This window comes from Ceratocystis lukuohia, assembly GCF_044167205.1.
Source record: "Ceratocystis lukuohia strain C4212 chromosome Unknown Supercontig2_pilon, whole genome shotgun sequence".
NCBI lineage: Eukaryota > Fungi > Ascomycota > Sordariomycetes > Microascales > Ceratocystidaceae > Ceratocystis > Ceratocystis lukuohia.
In genome coordinates this window covers 3,567,778-3,585,707 of record NW_027263521.1, presented here as the reverse complement: position 1 = coordinate 3,585,707, position 17,930 = coordinate 3,567,778, and the positions used below count along the sequence as shown (strand labels likewise).

The window sequence follows — 17,930 nt, the reverse complement described above, 5'->3', positions numbered from 1 at the left end:
AACAGAAGGGAATGAAGCTGCGTGTACGCACACGCGTATGTATATGTCTGCATGTAAGTATATGCTACAACGGGCGAATGGGGACTAGGAACTGAGAGACACGGGAAGATGAGTGCATTAGAAATCCCAACTTCCCAACTAGGTGCATGTGGACTAAGCAGCCGTAATTCGTGTAGGAAAGCTCAAGGCCAGGCTTCTTCTGTAACGCCTAGTTGCACCACTTGAAGCTGGCTTGTCAAAGTCCCTTTTCCTTGGTCAGCTTGCGCCTCCTTCTAAAGCTTCTTTCTTTTATTTAGCAGATTTGTTATTCTGTCCGGTTCCCGATACAGCGGCAGATGCAAAAGCGCACGAGCCTGGGGTTATCTAGCGATGCAAGTAGATGTCTGTTTGTTTGGATGTTTGCTGTATGCTATATGCTGGGACAACTGGGCGATATAACGTTGGGGACGGGCCGGTTTGATCGCCCTCATCAATGGGGCTTGGGGAAGAGTAACGCTCCCTCATAGGGTTCGTGATTGACAACCCGGCCATGTCTGTTTTTTGATTATAGTAGTAGCTTGAGGGAATACGGGGAGGGGGGTTCCAATATTCCCAAATGCCAGACAAACATCTTGGAAGCAGAACCCCTTTCTCCTCCCAGCATTCATATTACCTATCCATCTCTAACACGGCTGATATTCCGTGCAGCTCGGAAATATACTCTTAGGATCCTTTGTTGTCTCCCTTGCTCCGTGTATATGGGAGAGGAAGACGGGTGCGTAAGGCAAGAAGGTTGATGGGTGAGGGCGAAAGCAGCGTGCTTTACCCACGACGGGCAGCCCGAAATTCTAGGTGCAGAGAAGCAATTAAGCGGCTGTTTCTAGGAGCCTTCTGGAGCAACATCGCAGCAAGGGACAGCCAGAAACTGGGTTCTGCAAGGAGAGAAGGGCTAGGGCTGCCATCCAAGAATGCAAAGCTGAATGACATGCTATCGTGTCATGATGATTTCGCATGTCCATGTTGACCCTGCCCAGCGAAGTCTTCTCTTTTCTTTTCTTTTTTTTTTTTCACTTCATTTCATTTCTTCCGCCATACCAAGAGTTGGCTGCTTGTTAGGTTCTAGGGCACTTTTTCTTCTATTGTTTCATCTAGGGTCCTTGCTTTAGATTGCCCTGCTCACGGCCAGTACCGGCTTGGGAGCGATGGGCAGGCTTTAGCATGTACCACATGGCCTCATAGCGCATCGGCTCTACATGGGCTAGCCCGAAGATCTTCCCTACAAGCCCTGCTCGCCTACCCCTACTGCTACCCTATTAGGTAGAAGCTCGCATTGACGCTGGGCTGTAGACGAACAAAGCCGAAGCTTGCCTCTTGGACGCTCTGGCAAGCATTTCGAATGGCATCTTTGGCTTTTGAGGTGTGCAAAGGATGCCTAGAAGCGAAACGAAAGTAATAAGGAGTGTAATGAAAAGAAAAGGATACCAAACAAGAGACGCCACATCAGTCACGTCCTGTCACATCACAGGCAAGTGCTTCATGCAACATCAAGGAACACGTAAGCAAACGAACTTGGAGATGTTAGCAGCAGAAAATGGGGCCCTTTGGTAAGCCTTTATAAAGCCGTTCAAGCAGCCATATCACGACAGGCTGAAAAGTCAGGATGTAGAGACTCTGTGGGCTTGTACCCCTTCGTACAACCCCGGAAGCCGGTGACCAATCCATCCAGGTAATAGGAATGTATGTGTCTGGTAGCCTTTTTTTTTTCTTTTATTTTTTGCCTGGGGGCTTCATTGCTAGAAGGTTCTCGGCATTTCCCCAGTGTCTCTCCACTAACCAATTGGCCTGGTCATGTCTAGGGGTCTTTTGCGTTGTTTAATTTTGCGTTTTTTTTTTTTTTCTCTCTGCACCTATGGAAGGAATAGCACCTGACTCAGTTGGTGTCGAATTTAGCAGTCCTATCTTGGTCTTCCTATTTCTTGGTCTTATGGCTCTACACGTCATGTCCAAAGCGGAATTAGTTGGCAGCTGATGCTGTCTTCGTTGCATTTCCCCGTGGAAAGAAACAATGTTGAGGCACATGCCGAATTGGCGGAGGGGATGGATAGAAGACACCTGCGTGACATGACATCTCTGCCGTACATTACCTTAGGTTGGTTGTATGTGTGTGTGTGTGTGTGTGCGTGTGCGCGAGTTGTGCACACATGTACAAGGCTGACTCTGTTATCATGTACTCACCTATGCGTGCATGTGCGTCCGGGAAAACGTACATCATGCCAACCATCGACAGGTAGGTCAAAGTGATCCCGGTGTAGGGTCAACGCCCACTTGCTGGATGTAGCAGACATGGCGTCGGCGCTGAGGTGTCATCTGTGCAAAATTGTCATCAAACTTGGCGGTCAGTGTGCGGCGTACTGCACATGCGCTACAGTACAAGGGACGAACCTTTATTGTATGTGTACACCAGGCCAAGCCAATGTAGTGCAGGCTTCCCAGCCCAGCGTCGGCACCAGCGCCGGTACCAGGGCCAGCGCTAGCGCCAGCTCAAGCCAGGATATAGAGTTGGTTGCCTTTGCTTACCTTTGCTTGCTTACCTTTTCGCTTTCGCTTTCCTTTGCCTCGTCACTTTGCATGACAACAGGATGCGCATCTGACACATTTCGCGTGCTTATCCTTGGCCTGATATTCCGTTCTGGGTTTGGGAGGCATTATGCTGCTAGTGCTGTGATATTGTGTGACAGCGTGTTCCATGTTGTGCTGGTTTTTTTTTTTTGAGTGCTCCTCTTCTTCATGTGCAGGCCTGTATCCATCATGTTATGCTGCCATCTTTACTTTGCTTCCTCCCCCACCTTGAACGATCCTTTGCTGCTTGTCCCCTCTCTGCTCCATGACCCTGCATCGCCCCTTGATCCTTATTTTGCCTGATGTCGGTTTGCATAGATGGCTCTGCTGCTTTTGCTTCTGCCTCTTCATGCATACTAGCTGCGTAGAGACAGCAGACGCTGTAGGGGGAGCAAAGCCTGCTGTGCCCTAATAGCAGCACAGGATATGCCTCTCGTATTGAGTCGTGCATGGCTGCTCGTGATGCTGTAGTGTTGCATCCCACTCGCAGGGCTCAAGGAAAAACCCTGAAGATAGACACTGCCTGGGCCCTCAAGCCCTGTCACGTGTAGAATGCTGGCCTTTTGCGGGCTTGGTTTGCAAGCTGCTCAAGGGAGATTGTGTGCGTGAACTAGAGGAGGTGTGACTAAGTACTTGCAGCTCACACCACATGTGGGACACATGCGCACAGTATGGTGGGCGTATTTGCAGACCGGCATGGAGGCTAATGTGTGAATGTGCATTGGACGGATGGATGTATTTGTACTTTGCATCAACGGCTTGTAGCAAATGTGACACACGCAATGAAGAGAATGGGAGAAGGCAGAATTGCCCATCCGTGAAAAGTCTTTGTCTCGAAATCTGCGCAATCCCCTATCGCCACTCAGCTGGCGACAACCTCAACCACCCAGCCTTCATTTGCCGCGGCCCTCATCTCGTTTTTTGAAGCAAAGCCCGCCTCTGCAATTAAGCGGCGATGGCCTTGCTGTTCGTTGGGTCTGGTCTCGCGGTCTCTCTCGCTGCGCTGACGAGCAGAGTCCTTTTAGCACTCCCCCTCCTCCCACTCGCAGACGACAATATCGGCGTCTGGCCTGCCGTTCTGCTCTGGTCTTCTCCTTCCCGGGCGTCTGGCTTTGGCTTTGGCTTTGGCGCACCCCCACCGTGCTTCAAGCTCTGTGTCTCTGCTGCTTCTTTGTTTTCTTGGCTGCCCATGCTCGGATTTGCGTTGTCAATGCTTGTGCACTAGACGCAGACACAGAAGCCTGGAATCCTGCAGTGTCCCCAATTATTTTTATTTTTTTTTCCCCTTGTATTTTTCCTCTTGCCGTTTGTTTCCTGCTGCTTGGTAGTACACTGGGGTGACTTGTGTAGAAGCTAGCCTTTGCTGTGCTGGTTTGCTTGTGGCTCCCTCCTGTGTTCCACTTCGCCTCCGGTCCTTCTTTCTCTCCCTTGAATGAGGGGATGGGGCTATTGCTTGATTTCTTCTCTTTTTTTTCCTCTTCTTTTTTATTTTTATTTTTGTTTTTATCTTCTTTTTTTCTTTTCTCTTCTTTATTGCCTTTCCTTGTTCTTGATGCCTTTTTGCTGGTCCCGATCCTCTTGCTTTCCCTTTTTCCACCTTCAGTCCTCCGTTTACGATTCTGCAGCCTTGAAGAGCTTTCTTGCCTTGATATCTTCGGTCTCTGGCAAATACTCGTGACTCGTTTAATCTCTACTTGTCGGCTCCCATCATCTGAATTTTGCAACCACAGCGAGTCATCTTGTCTCTTTCTTTTCTGCGTCGCTCTTCCAGTCATCTTGACGTGCATCCATTAAGGTACTCTCCAAAATACGCTTGTCTTTTCAACGCCGCCTCTGGTTCTTTCAGAGAAACTCCCCTCCTCCTTCCAGTCTCTTTTATCTACACGCTCTTGTGCAATTGTATTGTATATTGTATATACGTACACACACCCTGTCTGGCCAAGTCTTGGACTGACTCAAGCTGGCTAGAAATTTCCGACAACACACCCCCCGCTACGAATTGCGATCGCACCATCACATCCATCCCTCAAGCTCTTACAGGAGTCTGCGCAAACTTACAAGCTCTCGGATCACAATCTCAGGCCTGTGCTATCCGACCACCAAACCGCGCCGACTGCTAGCCAACCGCTACAGGCTACAATACCATCTCTGCAGCTCCCGCCTTTCCGTGTGCGGTTCTTCTCTTATTTTCCTTTGATTGCGATTTGCAATCACTAGCCGATTTTGCGCATTTCCTCGAACGCACAACCCGCACCACCCATCCCCGCCCCAAGCCCTTTCTTTCAAGGGTCGTATCGTCCATTGTAATTGCGCCGCCAAAGCCTCCTGTGCAACCATTTGCCATTGCTGCACGCACGACTACGACTCCGATAAATCGTCCAATCCCCTTCCCACTCTCTAGTCGCCGTGTCTTTATATTCATCCTGCAAGCTCGTTCTTGCTAGCTGCTATAAACAGCACTCAACCCCCCCCCCCCCCTCCCCAAACCAAAAAATCTTACGCTCAAATAACACACCATATCCGTCACCATGAAGGTTAGTTAGTATTGGATCCTACTCCTGCTCATTATCATCGTCCTTTCGTCAGCGTTGCTTTGTCACTTGCATTTTTGCCGCCAGTGTCCTGCCCCCCCCCCCCCCCCCCATTCCCCTTCACCTGGTTGTCTCGCATTGCAGAACCAGATGGCCGGCGGAATAATTTCAATGGTACCGTTTTCTGGTGCTACTGTCAATTCGTCAGCCAGCCAGTCAGTCTCGTGTTCTGCTCAATAAGTCTTTTCATCTTGGCGCACCTCTGTCGGACCATATCTTGAACAGCCTGCATATCAGTTCGACCCCTCTTTGCCCTGAAAGCAAAAAAAAAAAATCACTACCTCCTGGTCATTGCACTTCTTTCCTGTATACCCCCTTTTGCTCTTTTATGTACGACCATGCTGTCTCTCGCTATGTCATTATTCAGTCACCTGTGTCTCTATACCAGATCACCCGCTGCCAAAGCGTCTATTATAGAAACCTCCCGAAGATTGGGGAACATCGTCATCTTCGCTTCTTCACTAGCAACACCCAAATAACATGGCGACTCTCAACTGGTGCTGGCAAAAAAAAATCTATCTATTATTCTACTACCTAGCCAGACCCTTTCTATGCGAGTGCAATATATCATATCGCATTTACGTTGACTCATCTCTTTGTTTTTTTCTTTCGCCCACTGAAGCTAACCACTATGCACATATTTCAGGCTCTCCGGCGATCAATGAAGAGTGACAAGGACAAGACCCAGTCGACTATAGCGCCCAAGTCTGCAATCGCTATCGTACCGCCCAAAAAGGTAACAATACTGCTTTTTTACTTGACGAGCCCTCGATATCTGCACCTCAATATGCCCCATGTTTTTACTCCCTGACCACCTAGGCACTCTCTTTGGCCCGTCTTCTTGATCCTGCTGGCGCTTTGCGGTGTTGGTACTTGGGATCCTTCTGGCTATATGGCTCACAACCGCTTCTAGCCCCTCCCAACAGGCCAACCAGCACCCATGATCTTGTGCCCTACCTTGGCCATCTGCGATGCTGAAAATACAAGGCGGTTATCGAGTGCTTCCTGGAATAGCGGGAAAATATCTATTCAACCCGCCAGCCCATACATACCCCAGCAATTCCCCATTTTCCCTGCCCTGTTTGCCCTGAAGGGTCGTTAGGCTCTATACACATCCATCAAGTAGCTTAGGCGTGTTTCACCAGTCGACAGGGTTCCTAGTGGCCCTTTCAACTTAACCCCCCCCCCCATAAACCTTATCACTAACTGGCTTTTTCTTTTTCTTTCTTTCTCCCCCTTATAGGTTATTAGAGCTCTTTATGATTACAACGCCAACTCCAGTCAAGAACTGAGCTTTTCCCGTGGCGACTTCTTCCACGTTATTGGACGAGAAAACGACCCCGACTGGTACGAGGCTTGTAACCCTGCTGTACCCGACGCTAGAGGCATTGTGCCCGTTGCCTTCTTCCAAGCCCTAGGAAAGACAGAACGTGATAGCGTCAGCAACACACCCCCCGACACAGGCAGAACGAGCATGCCGAAGAGCGAATACGATTCAGGATACGGCGAGTCTGCGCCTTCATCTGCCGGCCTCGGCCACCAGCGTCAGCCACGAAGCATGGGTGGCGGCAAAGGCAGTGGTGCCATGGTCTACGGTATTGTCATGTACGACTTTAAGGCAGAGAGAGGAGATGAACTTGAAGCCAAAGCCGGCGAGGCTATTATTGTTATTGCACAGTCTGACCCTGAATGGTTTGTCGCCAAGCCTATTGGCCGCCTCGGCGGACCTGGCCTAATTCCCGTCTCCTTCATTGAGATTCGTGACATGGCCTCTAACACCCCTGTACCGAACCCCCAAGAATCGATCAGAAAGGCAGGAATCCCTCGGGTCGAAGAGTGGAAGAAGATGGCTGCCGACTACAAGAACAGCAGCATCAGCCTGGGGAAGTTTGACACTGGCTCCGCCCCTAACTCAAACCAGCCCACCCAGCTGGAGCAAGGCATTGAGCGCCTCAGTCTACAGCAACAGCAACAACAAAAACAGCAGGAACGCTTAAGTGGCCACACCACTATGGTAAGTCTTTTTGTCTCCTTTGATATTGCCAGAGCTGGGAATTTTTTTATTCTAACATTATATTTGTCTGCAGTCCACCGCCACGCCACCCTCTCAACATGACCAAGCTCCTGTAACGTCGTATGGTGCCAAGGTCACCTCTCAACTGATCGCCCCCATTGAAGCTCGAATCCCTCGATACTGCTTTGCTGATGAAAAGTACTGGTTCGTTATCGAAGCAGTGCTCGAAGACGGCCGCCGATGGGAGCTTTCGAGATACTACGAGGACTTTTACGACTTCCAAATTGCCCTTCTGACTGAGTTCCCTGCAGAAGCTGGAAACGTAGCCAACAAGAAGCGAACACTCCCGTACATGCCTGGGCCAGTCAACTATGTGACAGATGCCATCACTGAGGGCCGTCTACACAACTTGGATGCTTATGTCAAGAATCTTCTCCAGCAGCCACCATACATATCCAAGTGCACGCTGGTAAAACAGTTCTTTGCTCCTCGAGAAGGTGACTACGAAGTTGACCCGAATGCTGAAGAGGACTACCAGCTCTCTGGCGGCCAGGAGGGCAGCCTCGAAGGCCAAGGCCAAAATGGAAATGGCTATGGTGCCACACCCCGCCACATATCAACCGGTGGCCCCCAAGCACAGCCCTCGCATTCTTCTCTCTCTAACGGCAGCGGCGCGGTGCACGGCGGTGCCGTTTCAGCTATGAAGATCAAGGTGTGCTTTGAGAACGATTTGATTGCGTTGATAGTACCGACTGATATCCAATTTGAGACGCTGCACAGCAAGATCCGTGAACGCTTCAAGATTGCTCCTCATGAGAACATGAAGATGTCCTATAAGGATGAGACTACTGGCGACACGCCTAGCTTGCTCAATAACAGTGATCTAGATACGGCACTGGAGCGCAACGACAAGTTGTTGATTTATGTCGAACGTGTTTGAATAACATTGATGTCTCTTTTTGTTTCCCCCCCTTTTTTTTCTTCTTTCTCTTCTTTGTTGACCTCATCTCATCCTCATCATCTCTATTTCCAGACATTTCTTTTTCCCTTGTGTCCTTCTCTTTTGATGTCACGTTCCTCACGTTTGGTCGCTATGGTGGAGAGGCGGTGAGGGACTTATGTTACGGCTTTTTTATGTGGGTGGCGTTTTGGGGGAACTGCGTTGAGATTTCACTACCCTTTCTTATGCTTCTGTGCTTCTACCTCTTGCTCCTTTTTTTTTTTCGTTGCTTTTGCTTTGATTTGTCTTTGTTTTTTTTTTCGTTGTGCTGTGTATTCTTGTTCTTTTGAAATCCTTTGATATGCTGTAGACAAACACACCCGTGTTATACCGTGCTGTGTATGGCTTTATCGGTAGATTTGACATGGTTGACACAAGCAAGTCTTTGCGTCCAACTAACACAAAGCCAAGCCGTTACCACGCCTAGTTTCCCCGCGAGAGCTTCATTATCGCTGATATTAGTACTTCTTTTTATTATGTTCCGTCGTGTCCATCACTTAATCCAACGTGACTAAGATGTGAGAGATTAGCCGGTCGTAGATCTAGGGTGAATCTTTTTTTTTTCTTTTTTACTAGTTTGCTGCAAAAATACTGGCTGGATAAATAAAGATGATATGTGTATGATGTCATTGCAAAGCCATGTCCACGATAGGAGAAAAAAAAGTGATGTGAAAACGTTTGCCAAGAAAAAGACACCCCGTGCCTTTGTGGTGTACTAGTCAGTGCGAGAGACGCCATGAAAAAAAAAAGAGAGCAAAAACACCAAACGCCTACCCACCCAAGCCAGTAAATCCCCGAATATTTACAAAACACCAAGAACAAGTATCCGATTTTCCGGTCATTAAGCGCCATCACATTTGCCAGCTACACCTCGACGTGTGTAGAGAGATGCTCCACAGCCTCCTTAATTGACCGTAGCATGCGCTGGTTCACACAAAACGGGCAACGTACTGGCTTATCGCGCGCTGGCAGCGTGACTGGGACTGAAGTATCGATTGGCGTTAGTGTTAGGTCGTCCTCAGCGATAAAGCGAGAATGTTGGGCTGCCGCGCTGATGTGTTGAGGCGTTGGAGTTTGTGCTTGACTCGAGGCATGTGATAAATGAACGTGGTTAGCAGTCGTGGTGGCCGTGGCGTTTTGTTGCTGCTGCTGTTGTTGTGAGTGTTGTTGCTGCTGCTGCTGTTGCTGTTGTTGTTGTTGCTGCTGTGGCTGTGGTTGCTGTGTGTGATGCGGCATGCGGCTTGGTGTAGCTAGCACGCTTTGGCGTAGATGGTCCATCCGATCGCGTTCTTCGCGCACTGCGGCTGCTGTAGCTTCTGCAGCGGCTTCTTCTTGCTGTAACTGGCGTAGCGCTGTACGGAGGACCATTTCCGCGTCATCATCCGTGTACATGTGCAGATCAGGTGGTGGAGCATCTGATGCAGCAGCGGCATCTGAAGTGACTGTTGTAGCTGTTGTCATATCGGGGGTAGTAGTTGTGTGGTGCTGCCCCGTCTGGGTCTGTATTTGCTGGTGGGTGTCTTGTGTTTGTGACTGTGGCTGTAGAGATGTCGCTTGCGGCACAGCCATAGAGGCGGCAGCGGCAGCAATAGACATGACCGATGTAGAGCTAGATGCCATGGATGGGGTGTTGTTGCGGCGCACAACCTCATCACGTACAAGTGCGCAGACACTAAGGGTGGGCTCAACGCCAACAAGGCGAATGATAATTTCACGCAGCGCAGCTGGACTGCTGTTGCTATTGATGCTGGAAGTTGCAAATCTATGCAGACACTCCGATAGGTAGCCAATATCTTCGGCAGGGTTCTCGACATCACCGTGACGGCGCTGGCGACGAATAAGCAGGCCGTAGCGCTTTTTAAAGCGGTGAATCCATCCGGGAGAAAACTCGGGCGTTTGTTCTTCTTTATATTGGGGCAACGCGCTAAAGACCTCTTTGGCCTTCTCGGCTAGCTCCTCGTTGGTGGGGTGCCGGCCGGACAGCATCATCTGCTGATACCATTTGAGAACCAGCTTTTCAACATCAGGCCAGTTGCCAAAACGCATGCGCGAGCCACTGAGTTGTGGCGCTTCCAAGTCAAGACGGGAGTACTTTGGCGATAGACTATGTGAGACTGTGCTCTGGCTGATCGACTGGCCATATTCCTGCTCAAACCACTCCTGGCATGCCCTATGACTTGGCCGAGTAAGTTGGCTACTAGCCCATCGACGGAGAGCACGTCGCTGGTTTAGCGTCAGTGAATTCCGCTCACGGGAAGTTGAGCTGGGACTTTCGGTCTCTTGAAGATCTGGAATGTGTGACGTTTGGATATTGTGCTGCTGCTGTTGTGGCTGCTGCTGCGGTGTCTGCATTTGCGCATGAGCCAGAGTTGGAGTGTGGGTGTGCGAGTGAGGCGACGTGTGGTGGTGATGAGAATGAGGTTCAGTATCAGCAGCCACAGCAGCGGCAGCGGCAGCGGCAGCAGCCAGGGCTTCGGCCTCAGGCGCAAGGCTGGTCGCCACAGCCAAGGCCGGATCAGTGGCATCAACCATGGTGACGTCCATGGCGACAAGGGTGGAGGAACAGAACCCGAATAGGCGGTTTAAGCAACTAACACCGGCGTAGCCCGATAACGGGATATGTCGTCTACTTTCGATAAGCAGAGGTTTATTGGCGTGGCGAGCCTAGCTTAAGAACGAATATATGCGTTTGGAGGGACGTAACGATGGTAAATAGGGGTTAGCTTGACCCCGGTTGGGTAAATACTGGATTGATGCACAATCAACACTAAATCTCTAACTAACGCAATAAGAGAGTCAATAGAACCCAAATAAACAAGACAACTTCAGCGGGACAATGAGGCCATTAATAAGCCGCACAAAACTCCAAGTCTATAGTTGGTTTTGGAGAAGAAGATGGAACTGCAGCAATGTGCAGCCTTATCGTTGTATCCGACGTTACAAGACTTGATGGGAAGGAAGAGGTGAAAAACGAGGGTATGGGCAGAAACGGGGCTGGCTCCACCGCTTTTCTTCGAGTGTAGGTCGCGTGATGGCGCAGGTGGCGTTATGCAATATGGCTGGGTTTAAGAGCGCCACAACGGGGCGTGGCTGGCTTTCCTATCTTGAACAGGAAGGTACAGCCAGCCATTTTTAGAGTATTGACGGTCTTGTTGTTGTCTTTGTTTCGCCATTTGCTGCAAGCAAGCCAAGTTGAGTTAAGCTTTGCTTAGTAGCCGTATTGCTACTCTTGATAGCCGGCTCCTGTCACATTAGCCAAGCTTGTGACTGATGCGGCGAGTAAACTATGTAGCCCAACTTGCAGGCTATGACTGGCCAGACCTCAAGACTCACGGTATCAATAAAGATAGATATATATTCGCTATTCTTGAATTTGTATTCACTCACTTCCCTTCATGTCCTGCTTTGTCTCTGCGAAGCTGTAATCTCCATAATCTTTGAGAGCCCCCCAAAATAACATCGTTCGCATTACCAAAAGCAAAGCTAGTGACCCCGCCTAAAAGGAGTCAGCATATTATGTATATGACCAAGGAATATCTGTAAACATCATATGTTGCAAATAAATACTTACCCGGAACGCCAATCACGCCTAAAAAGACACCGCTAGAGCTCCATATCTCAAGGCCGTCCGAGCAGGCAGCAAACAGGTTCCCCTGGGAGTCACAGTGAAGAGATGTGAGAGTATCACTCAGAGGATAGCCAAAGAGACTCTTATTAGCCAAAAACACACCATCATCTCGTGAAATAACATCGAACACATGGATTTTGGGCAATCTTCATCGTCGGGTTAGCGTCATTAGTTGTTTTTGCCACGCTTTGATAGTAACTTACACTGGCTCCATTTGGTTTTGCAGTGGTTCTTTGGGGGCAGCGTCGGCCACATACACCCTTGATCCGTCCGGGCTGATCGCTACACCCATTGGTCTTGTAAATCCTTCCGCCATGGCTTTTACTCGCATGGTCTCAAGATCTAGTTGGTAGAGTAGACAAGGCAGTCTACACTTTGGGCGGAACTGTTCAACAGCGCCATCAGTAGTGTCTGTAAACCAGATATTATTACCAACTCCGGAACAAAGTCCATATGGTGAGTTAAAGGGTCTCCCCATGTACTGACTGGCTAGGCTTTGAGGCGGTTGGCGATGAGGCATATATAGAATACCAGGTGCAGTAGTTTTGCTATTGCCCTGCTCACAATACAGCACGCCATCCCGAAACGCCGTGCAGCCAGCCGGCATGGCCATGCCCTGTGGAGGTCTCAATTTAGACCATTCAACTGACCCGACTACGCTATTCTCGCGAGAAAGCGGACCACCAAAGACATTCTTAATCTTGATTTTCGAAATCAATACTACAGGTTGCCTCGACGATGAGACTGCCGAAAGGAGATTAGATGTTGTGTAGACTTCTCCCAGAGACGATAAATAAGCACAACCGCTGTGGAAGAAGGGATTCTGGGAAGCCTCAATCGACGATAATAGCAATGTCAAGAGCGCGTGGGGTCCGACGATATTAACAAAGCTCGCATCATGCGCGACAGCTATCGGAGAGTCGCTAAAGTCGTGCTAGTGGTTAGGAATGACACTTGAAAAGGGGTCTGCGGTCAAAGGCCGAAGGCTCACCTCCATTCCTCTTTGTGTTCGATGAATTTCCTGATCGACTACGACACAAAGTACTCAGTATATTGCAATATTTGCAGGTGATGTGATGGCCGGTACAGCAAGCTTAAGCATCAAACTCACAACGACATCCACGGGCTTTGTATCAAACTCGGAGACCACAACAGTGCTCATTTCGGCGGTGATGTTGAAGGCTAGAGAAGCTCTAGTGAAACAATCATAAAATGGCGCAATGATAGAGGCAATGGTAAGGAAAGAAAGAGAGATAAATCTAGACGCATTTTCCTAATGCTGTTGCTTATCATTTACAATATGGTGAGCGTCAAGCAGCCAAGCAGCCCCACTCCAGCACAACAGGGCTTTGACATGTTGTAGATATACTTCTTAGTAACCGTGTATATTACAGAGCCTGGAACGTCTAGAACACATCCTTATAGCGAGAAACATGGGGGCTAAAAGGTATCTCTAAATCTAACTTCACAAATTTACTATGCGCCCATGCAGCTTCTAATAACCATACACTCTAGACACCTCAGCATTACCAACACCATGTGCGCTCTACAAACGTAAAAACGAGAATCCAGGTTTAATTCTAGGACTGGCAATTAGTACACTATGAATACAAGGGGATCACGCCAAATCTCCCACATGCCCAGTTGCTACATGGCATGCTCTACCCCTCCCGCAATGCTACAGAGTGATTAACATACGATCAATTGGCCATCAATGTTTTCTTATTCCTTGACAAACGTCCCAGTCTTGCATCTGTCCCATACAGAAACCGCCATCGTATCATGACACATTCATCACCTCTCTCTACGTTGTCGGTCCGGCAAATAGCAGCTACCGGGACGATCGGAAGGACAAGGTAAAAGTAGCAGAACAGACACAACTGAGCAATTTCAAAGATGAGTGTCAACGAGTTTATTGGGCGCCCATCGTGGATTCGCATCGGTGCCAGCTCGGCATGAGTATCGTGACAGGTAAATTGAAATTGGTCAACATCGTTTTCTTTTATCCGATACGGAACGAGGTAGTTTTAATATCGTGAAGCGGGAGAGAAGACGCAAGAGGGATGCGCGCGAAACAAAAAACAAGACAGTGTAAGCATTTCTTTACTGCTTCTTTTCCGCCTCAGCCAAGAACTTGGTGATGAAGTCGGCCTCGTCCGAGTTTGCGGCGTTGATGGGGGGAACGACACCGGGAGTAGGAGCCTTCTTGCCTGACGAAGACAGGTAGACACCGCCGAACACAGAACCCAGAACAGCCATAGACAGCTAGAGGAGAAATATGCGTTAGCTAACAGAGTCCAATTGGCTTATCGTGAGCCCGTCGCAATTCCCAAAGGCCGCCTCGAGATCTGATTGATCAAGAAAAAAAGGAAAAAAAAAAATAACTTACGTAGTGGGAGCCAACCTGGCGGCCAAAGATCGAGTAGTAAGCAACCATCGTGAATGTGTAGTGGAGAACCGGAAAAAAAATAACGGAAAAAACTTCAGAGGTGGAAGGCCGAGGTGAACGAAGCTTGTCTCGCAATTCGGGAGAGCAAAGGATGTTGATGGGTGTAGTAAGGTCCTGGGGAGGCGCACAAGAGCTCCGGGCCATTACGGGCTGGCATAATTCTACCAGAAAGCAAGTATGTGGCGTTGTAGACTGTGGCGCCTGGAATGTCAGGCGTAAAAGTGTGGCTTTCGACGTGAGGATGTGGCGTACAGAAAGAACTGCGTACGACAAAACCACTTGCAATTATTGGATATAAACATCTCTACACCAACATATTCCATCTTTATTATGGTTTCTTCGAATTTTGGGAATAGGATTTTTGCTCTATAATTTTTGCTCTATGATCTTTAAATAAACAATGCCTTTTCGTTGAATGTGTCGCTAGGCTTGATCTGCTGTTCTGTGTTCTAGCACTAATATACCCATACCGATGCAACTAAATCACCCCCTCCTATATACAACGTACACTATCTTGCGACTTCGGACGCATAATCATAATCAGGAATGCCCTCTGTGTCGCGGTAGCTATCGTCTCCACTCCCAGGGCAAACGGTGAGATATACCACGCCATTGCCGGTGCTCGGATCGATCGAAACTAGGTCAGCCCTACCATTGCCGAGCTGGTCGGTGAAATGCTCGTTCCTACCACTAGTACTCCCAAACCAGGCAGCTCTTGGCTCATCCCATTGTATACTATTTCTCTGGCTTAACCACCATTCGGGCTTGGTGACCATCCCGCTATTAAGCCATAACCGTGCATCGCCACTGATCTCGTCTAGAAAGTACATGTCGGCCCTGCCGTCGCCATTTGCATCGGTAAAGCGGAAACTGCTTCGTTCTTGGCCGGAATTGGATGCAATTTGGCCGATGTACTCGAGACTAGTAGCTTTGTTCAGATAGGCGGTAACGAGTCCGTCGGGTGCCATACAAATAATATCCACACGACCGTCGCCACTGTAAAAGAATAGCGTTAGTTTCCGTGTACGCTACTAGTAGCTGTGCAAATTAACTTACTCAAGATCGGCAAAGTGGTTGCCATTGTCAAAGTACCCAACACCCCAGCCTTCAGTGCACGTAATCCACTCAACATGGATAACTTCAAACTCGAACAGCCACTCAGAGCCCGAGCCAGCTTGCTTATTCAGCCAGATCTTCAGCTGTCCAGTGGCCTTGTCAACAGCAATCACATCGGCATATCCATCACCGTCCCAATCCGCAAGATGTAATGCCCTGCGATCATAATCCGTGTGGAGAATCGAAATAGGCTCCAGGTATGACTCGTCACCAAATCGCGGTACGTTGTTGGCTGAATTCTTGTTTCGTCGCAAGAGAAGCTCACCAGTTGGCGAGATCCAAACATAGTCGTCGATTTTGCGATTGCGCATATCAGCAAATCTTGTGCCATCGCCAATCTGAAACTTCCCGCCCAAGCCGTCATTCTTAAAGCCGGTGATTGAGAGAGTGCATTGCTGTTCGGGAGTGCAGTTTTCAAAGCGAACAAGCGCTACATCTGACTTGCCGGTGCCGAAGATACGACCAAATTTGATAGTCTTGCGTGTATCTGTGGATGGTTCAAAACCAGGAAGGCTGACAGGCTCGTCAGTCGCTAGCCATTTAGGGACAAAGCCCTTACTAATGCTGCGTTGGTTGGCCTTGATAGAGATACTGCCGTCATCTGCGATTTGCACCCAGTCGAAACGGTGACTTGAGGCGATGTCAGCTACATTATTTCCCAGACGGTAAGATACTATTGCAAGGCTGCTTACTCTCCGTTGATATCGACAAACTGGACTGATGATAAGTCATTGACAAGAGTGCCAAAGACATTCGTCTCCTCGCTCAGAAGCTCTTGGAAAGAGGATGGGCTATGGCCAAAACCCTTGTTTCTCCAGCAATGCCCGGTAGACTTCTTCGTATCTAACAGACAGTAATCCAGACGCCCGTCACCATCAATATCAGCGAGCCGGACGTCGCCACGCTTGAATCCCTCACTACCTGCATTCCAAAGGCCAATGTCCTTGAATGACGGAGGGTTGGTGCCTGAATTGATAGCAGCGTGACTAAATTATTAGTGTTAGCTGTGGCTATAGCCTAGCAAAAGGTAACATAATTGCACCTACACTGAGCTATTGGTTCCAATGCAAAGAAGGTCATCAAAGCCATCGTTGTTCTGTTACATCTGCGGTTAGCTGTGTCTAGTTCCAAGCCATGACAAAACTTAGCTAGCTTCAACATACCACATCGCCAAAGCGTATGCCTTTGGTTTATGTTAGTCTACTTGTCTTCAGATACAAAGCTTCTTTGGGCAACTCACCGGCCTGGTCGCACTGGAATGGAACATTGTCAATTATCAATAGGCTTTTGAATAAGCCTTTGCCGGAATTCTGCATTACCGAAATCTCGGATCCGGATACTATAATCAAATCGTCTTTTGGTAAGTCTCCAGGTGCTAGACTGCTCGTGAAAATAGCAGCAAACATGAGGCTACTATCGTGATTCACCATAACATTGGCGGATACTATGGCCTCCTCAAAGGCAGCTTTGAACGGCCCATCACTAAAGATGCCTTTAGCATTGCCGTTAATTATTGACTGGGTACTACGATCATCCGCTCTGGAAGCACCCGCAATGGGCGCACAGGTTTTGTTCGCCACACCATCAGGATACGCAACATCAGGATGGGGTTTCTTGATCCAGTCTCGGCAATGGGCTTCGTGAATGGCAGCGTACCATGCACCGGCCATTTTCTTGAAGCCGCCAACATCAGGGTGCGTGCCATCCCAAATATCCGACAGGAGGACGGTTTTACCATTATCCATTTCAGCCATGAGGATGGGTCTTCCCTCGCCAGCAAGCTTCTTACCCAGAGCTCGGTATCCTTTGTTGATGGTAGCCGTCTTGCCTCCGTCATCTCTAGGCAGCAGAGTAGAGAGAACGATGACAGTGTCAGGCACGATATCCCATAGATCTCGAAGCATGGCCTCCATGCGCGCCGGTGTTTCTTGGTAGGGGAGCTCGGGGTTGGATAATATAGCATCGTTGGTGCCAACGTTTATCAGAATGACATTAGGCTTAAATAAAGCCACGGTGCTCTTGGCGCGGCCATGTACCTGGTTGACCCTCCAAGCTGGGTGCCCTTCGTTATCGTTATCATTCATATCGCCCCAGTTTCGGATAGAGCCAACCATGTTGACCGCCCAACCCTCCTCGCGGAGCTTATCCCTCAGAAACTTGCGGTACCCGTTGTGGTGCGGCTCAGACACCTGGGCCGGGTCGCCTTTAGTTATAGAGGCGCCAAGAGGCATAATTCGAAGCGGGACACTGCCTGGGCTGGCGCACCTTCCATTACCGATAGGAATGCTTTGAGGCAGGCGATCTTCGAGAGTCTTGTACACGGGTATGACTAGGAGTACTAAAACGATGATGGCTACAACAGCTGGACGCACGAAGTTGCGCAAGATGGCGCGGTGTATAGTGAATAAGGCCCAATGGTGCCTCCCAGACTGTTTGGGGCCCAAAGAGGACATGGCTGTGGTGGAAGACAAGGGGGCAGTAGTCGTCAGTAAGCTTGGGCTAAGGGGTAAGTGAAAAAGAAAAGATGAAAGAAT

General features: G+C 49.1%; 5 protein-coding genes across 5 annotated transcripts; 1 reads left to right on the top strand and 4 right to left on the bottom strand.

Annotated features, from left to right (window-relative positions):
- Positions 1-5,850: 5,850 nt before the first annotated feature.
- HOO65_020885 (Protein scd2/ral3) lies at positions 5,851-8,143 on the top strand (the record flags this gene model as incomplete). Its single annotated transcript, XM_071006520.1, has 3 exons — positions 5,851-5,925; positions 6,433-7,203; positions 7,277-8,143. 3 exons carry the CDS (start codon positions 5,851-5,853, stop codon positions 8,141-8,143), a joined length of 1,713 nt encoding a protein of 570 aa, XP_070861523.1.
- A 924-nt stretch (positions 8,144-9,067) lies between these two features.
- HOO65_020884 (centromere binding protein B) lies at positions 9,068-10,735 on the bottom strand (the record flags this gene model as incomplete). The annotated part of the gene is made up of 1 exon (XM_071000183.1): positions 9,068-10,735. One exon carries the CDS (start codon positions 10,733-10,735, stop codon positions 9,068-9,070), a length of 1,668 nt encoding a protein of 555 aa, XP_070861522.1.
- Positions 10,736-11,586: 851 nt separating this feature from the next.
- HOO65_020883 (calcium-dependent phosphotriesterase) lies at positions 11,587-12,993 on the bottom strand (the record flags this gene model as incomplete). Its single annotated transcript, XM_071006768.1, has 5 exons — positions 11,587-11,699; positions 11,775-11,977; positions 12,035-12,754; positions 12,823-12,860; positions 12,943-12,993. The coding sequence occupies 5 exons, from the start codon at positions 12,991-12,993 to the stop codon at positions 11,587-11,589; spliced, it is 1,125 nt and encodes a 374-aa protein (XP_070861521.1).
- A 941-nt stretch (positions 12,994-13,934) lies between these two features.
- On the bottom strand, positions 13,935-14,424 carry HOO65_020882 (ATP synthase subunit K mitochondrial; the record flags this gene model as incomplete). The annotated part of the gene is made up of 2 exons (XM_071007089.1): positions 13,935-14,096; positions 14,221-14,424. 2 exons carry the CDS (start codon positions 14,422-14,424, stop codon positions 13,935-13,937), a joined length of 366 nt encoding a protein of 121 aa, XP_070861520.1.
- Positions 14,425-14,789: 365 nt separating this feature from the next.
- Positions 14,790-17,849, bottom strand: HOO65_020881 (FG-GAP repeat; the record flags this gene model as incomplete). Its single annotated transcript, XM_071006397.1, has 6 exons — positions 14,790-15,276; positions 15,337-16,026; positions 16,089-16,382; positions 16,443-16,492; positions 16,560-16,579; positions 16,637-17,849. 6 exons carry the CDS (start codon positions 17,847-17,849, stop codon positions 14,790-14,792), a joined length of 2,754 nt encoding a protein of 917 aa, XP_070861519.1.
- Between the last annotated feature and the right edge of the window lie 81 nt (positions 17,850-17,930).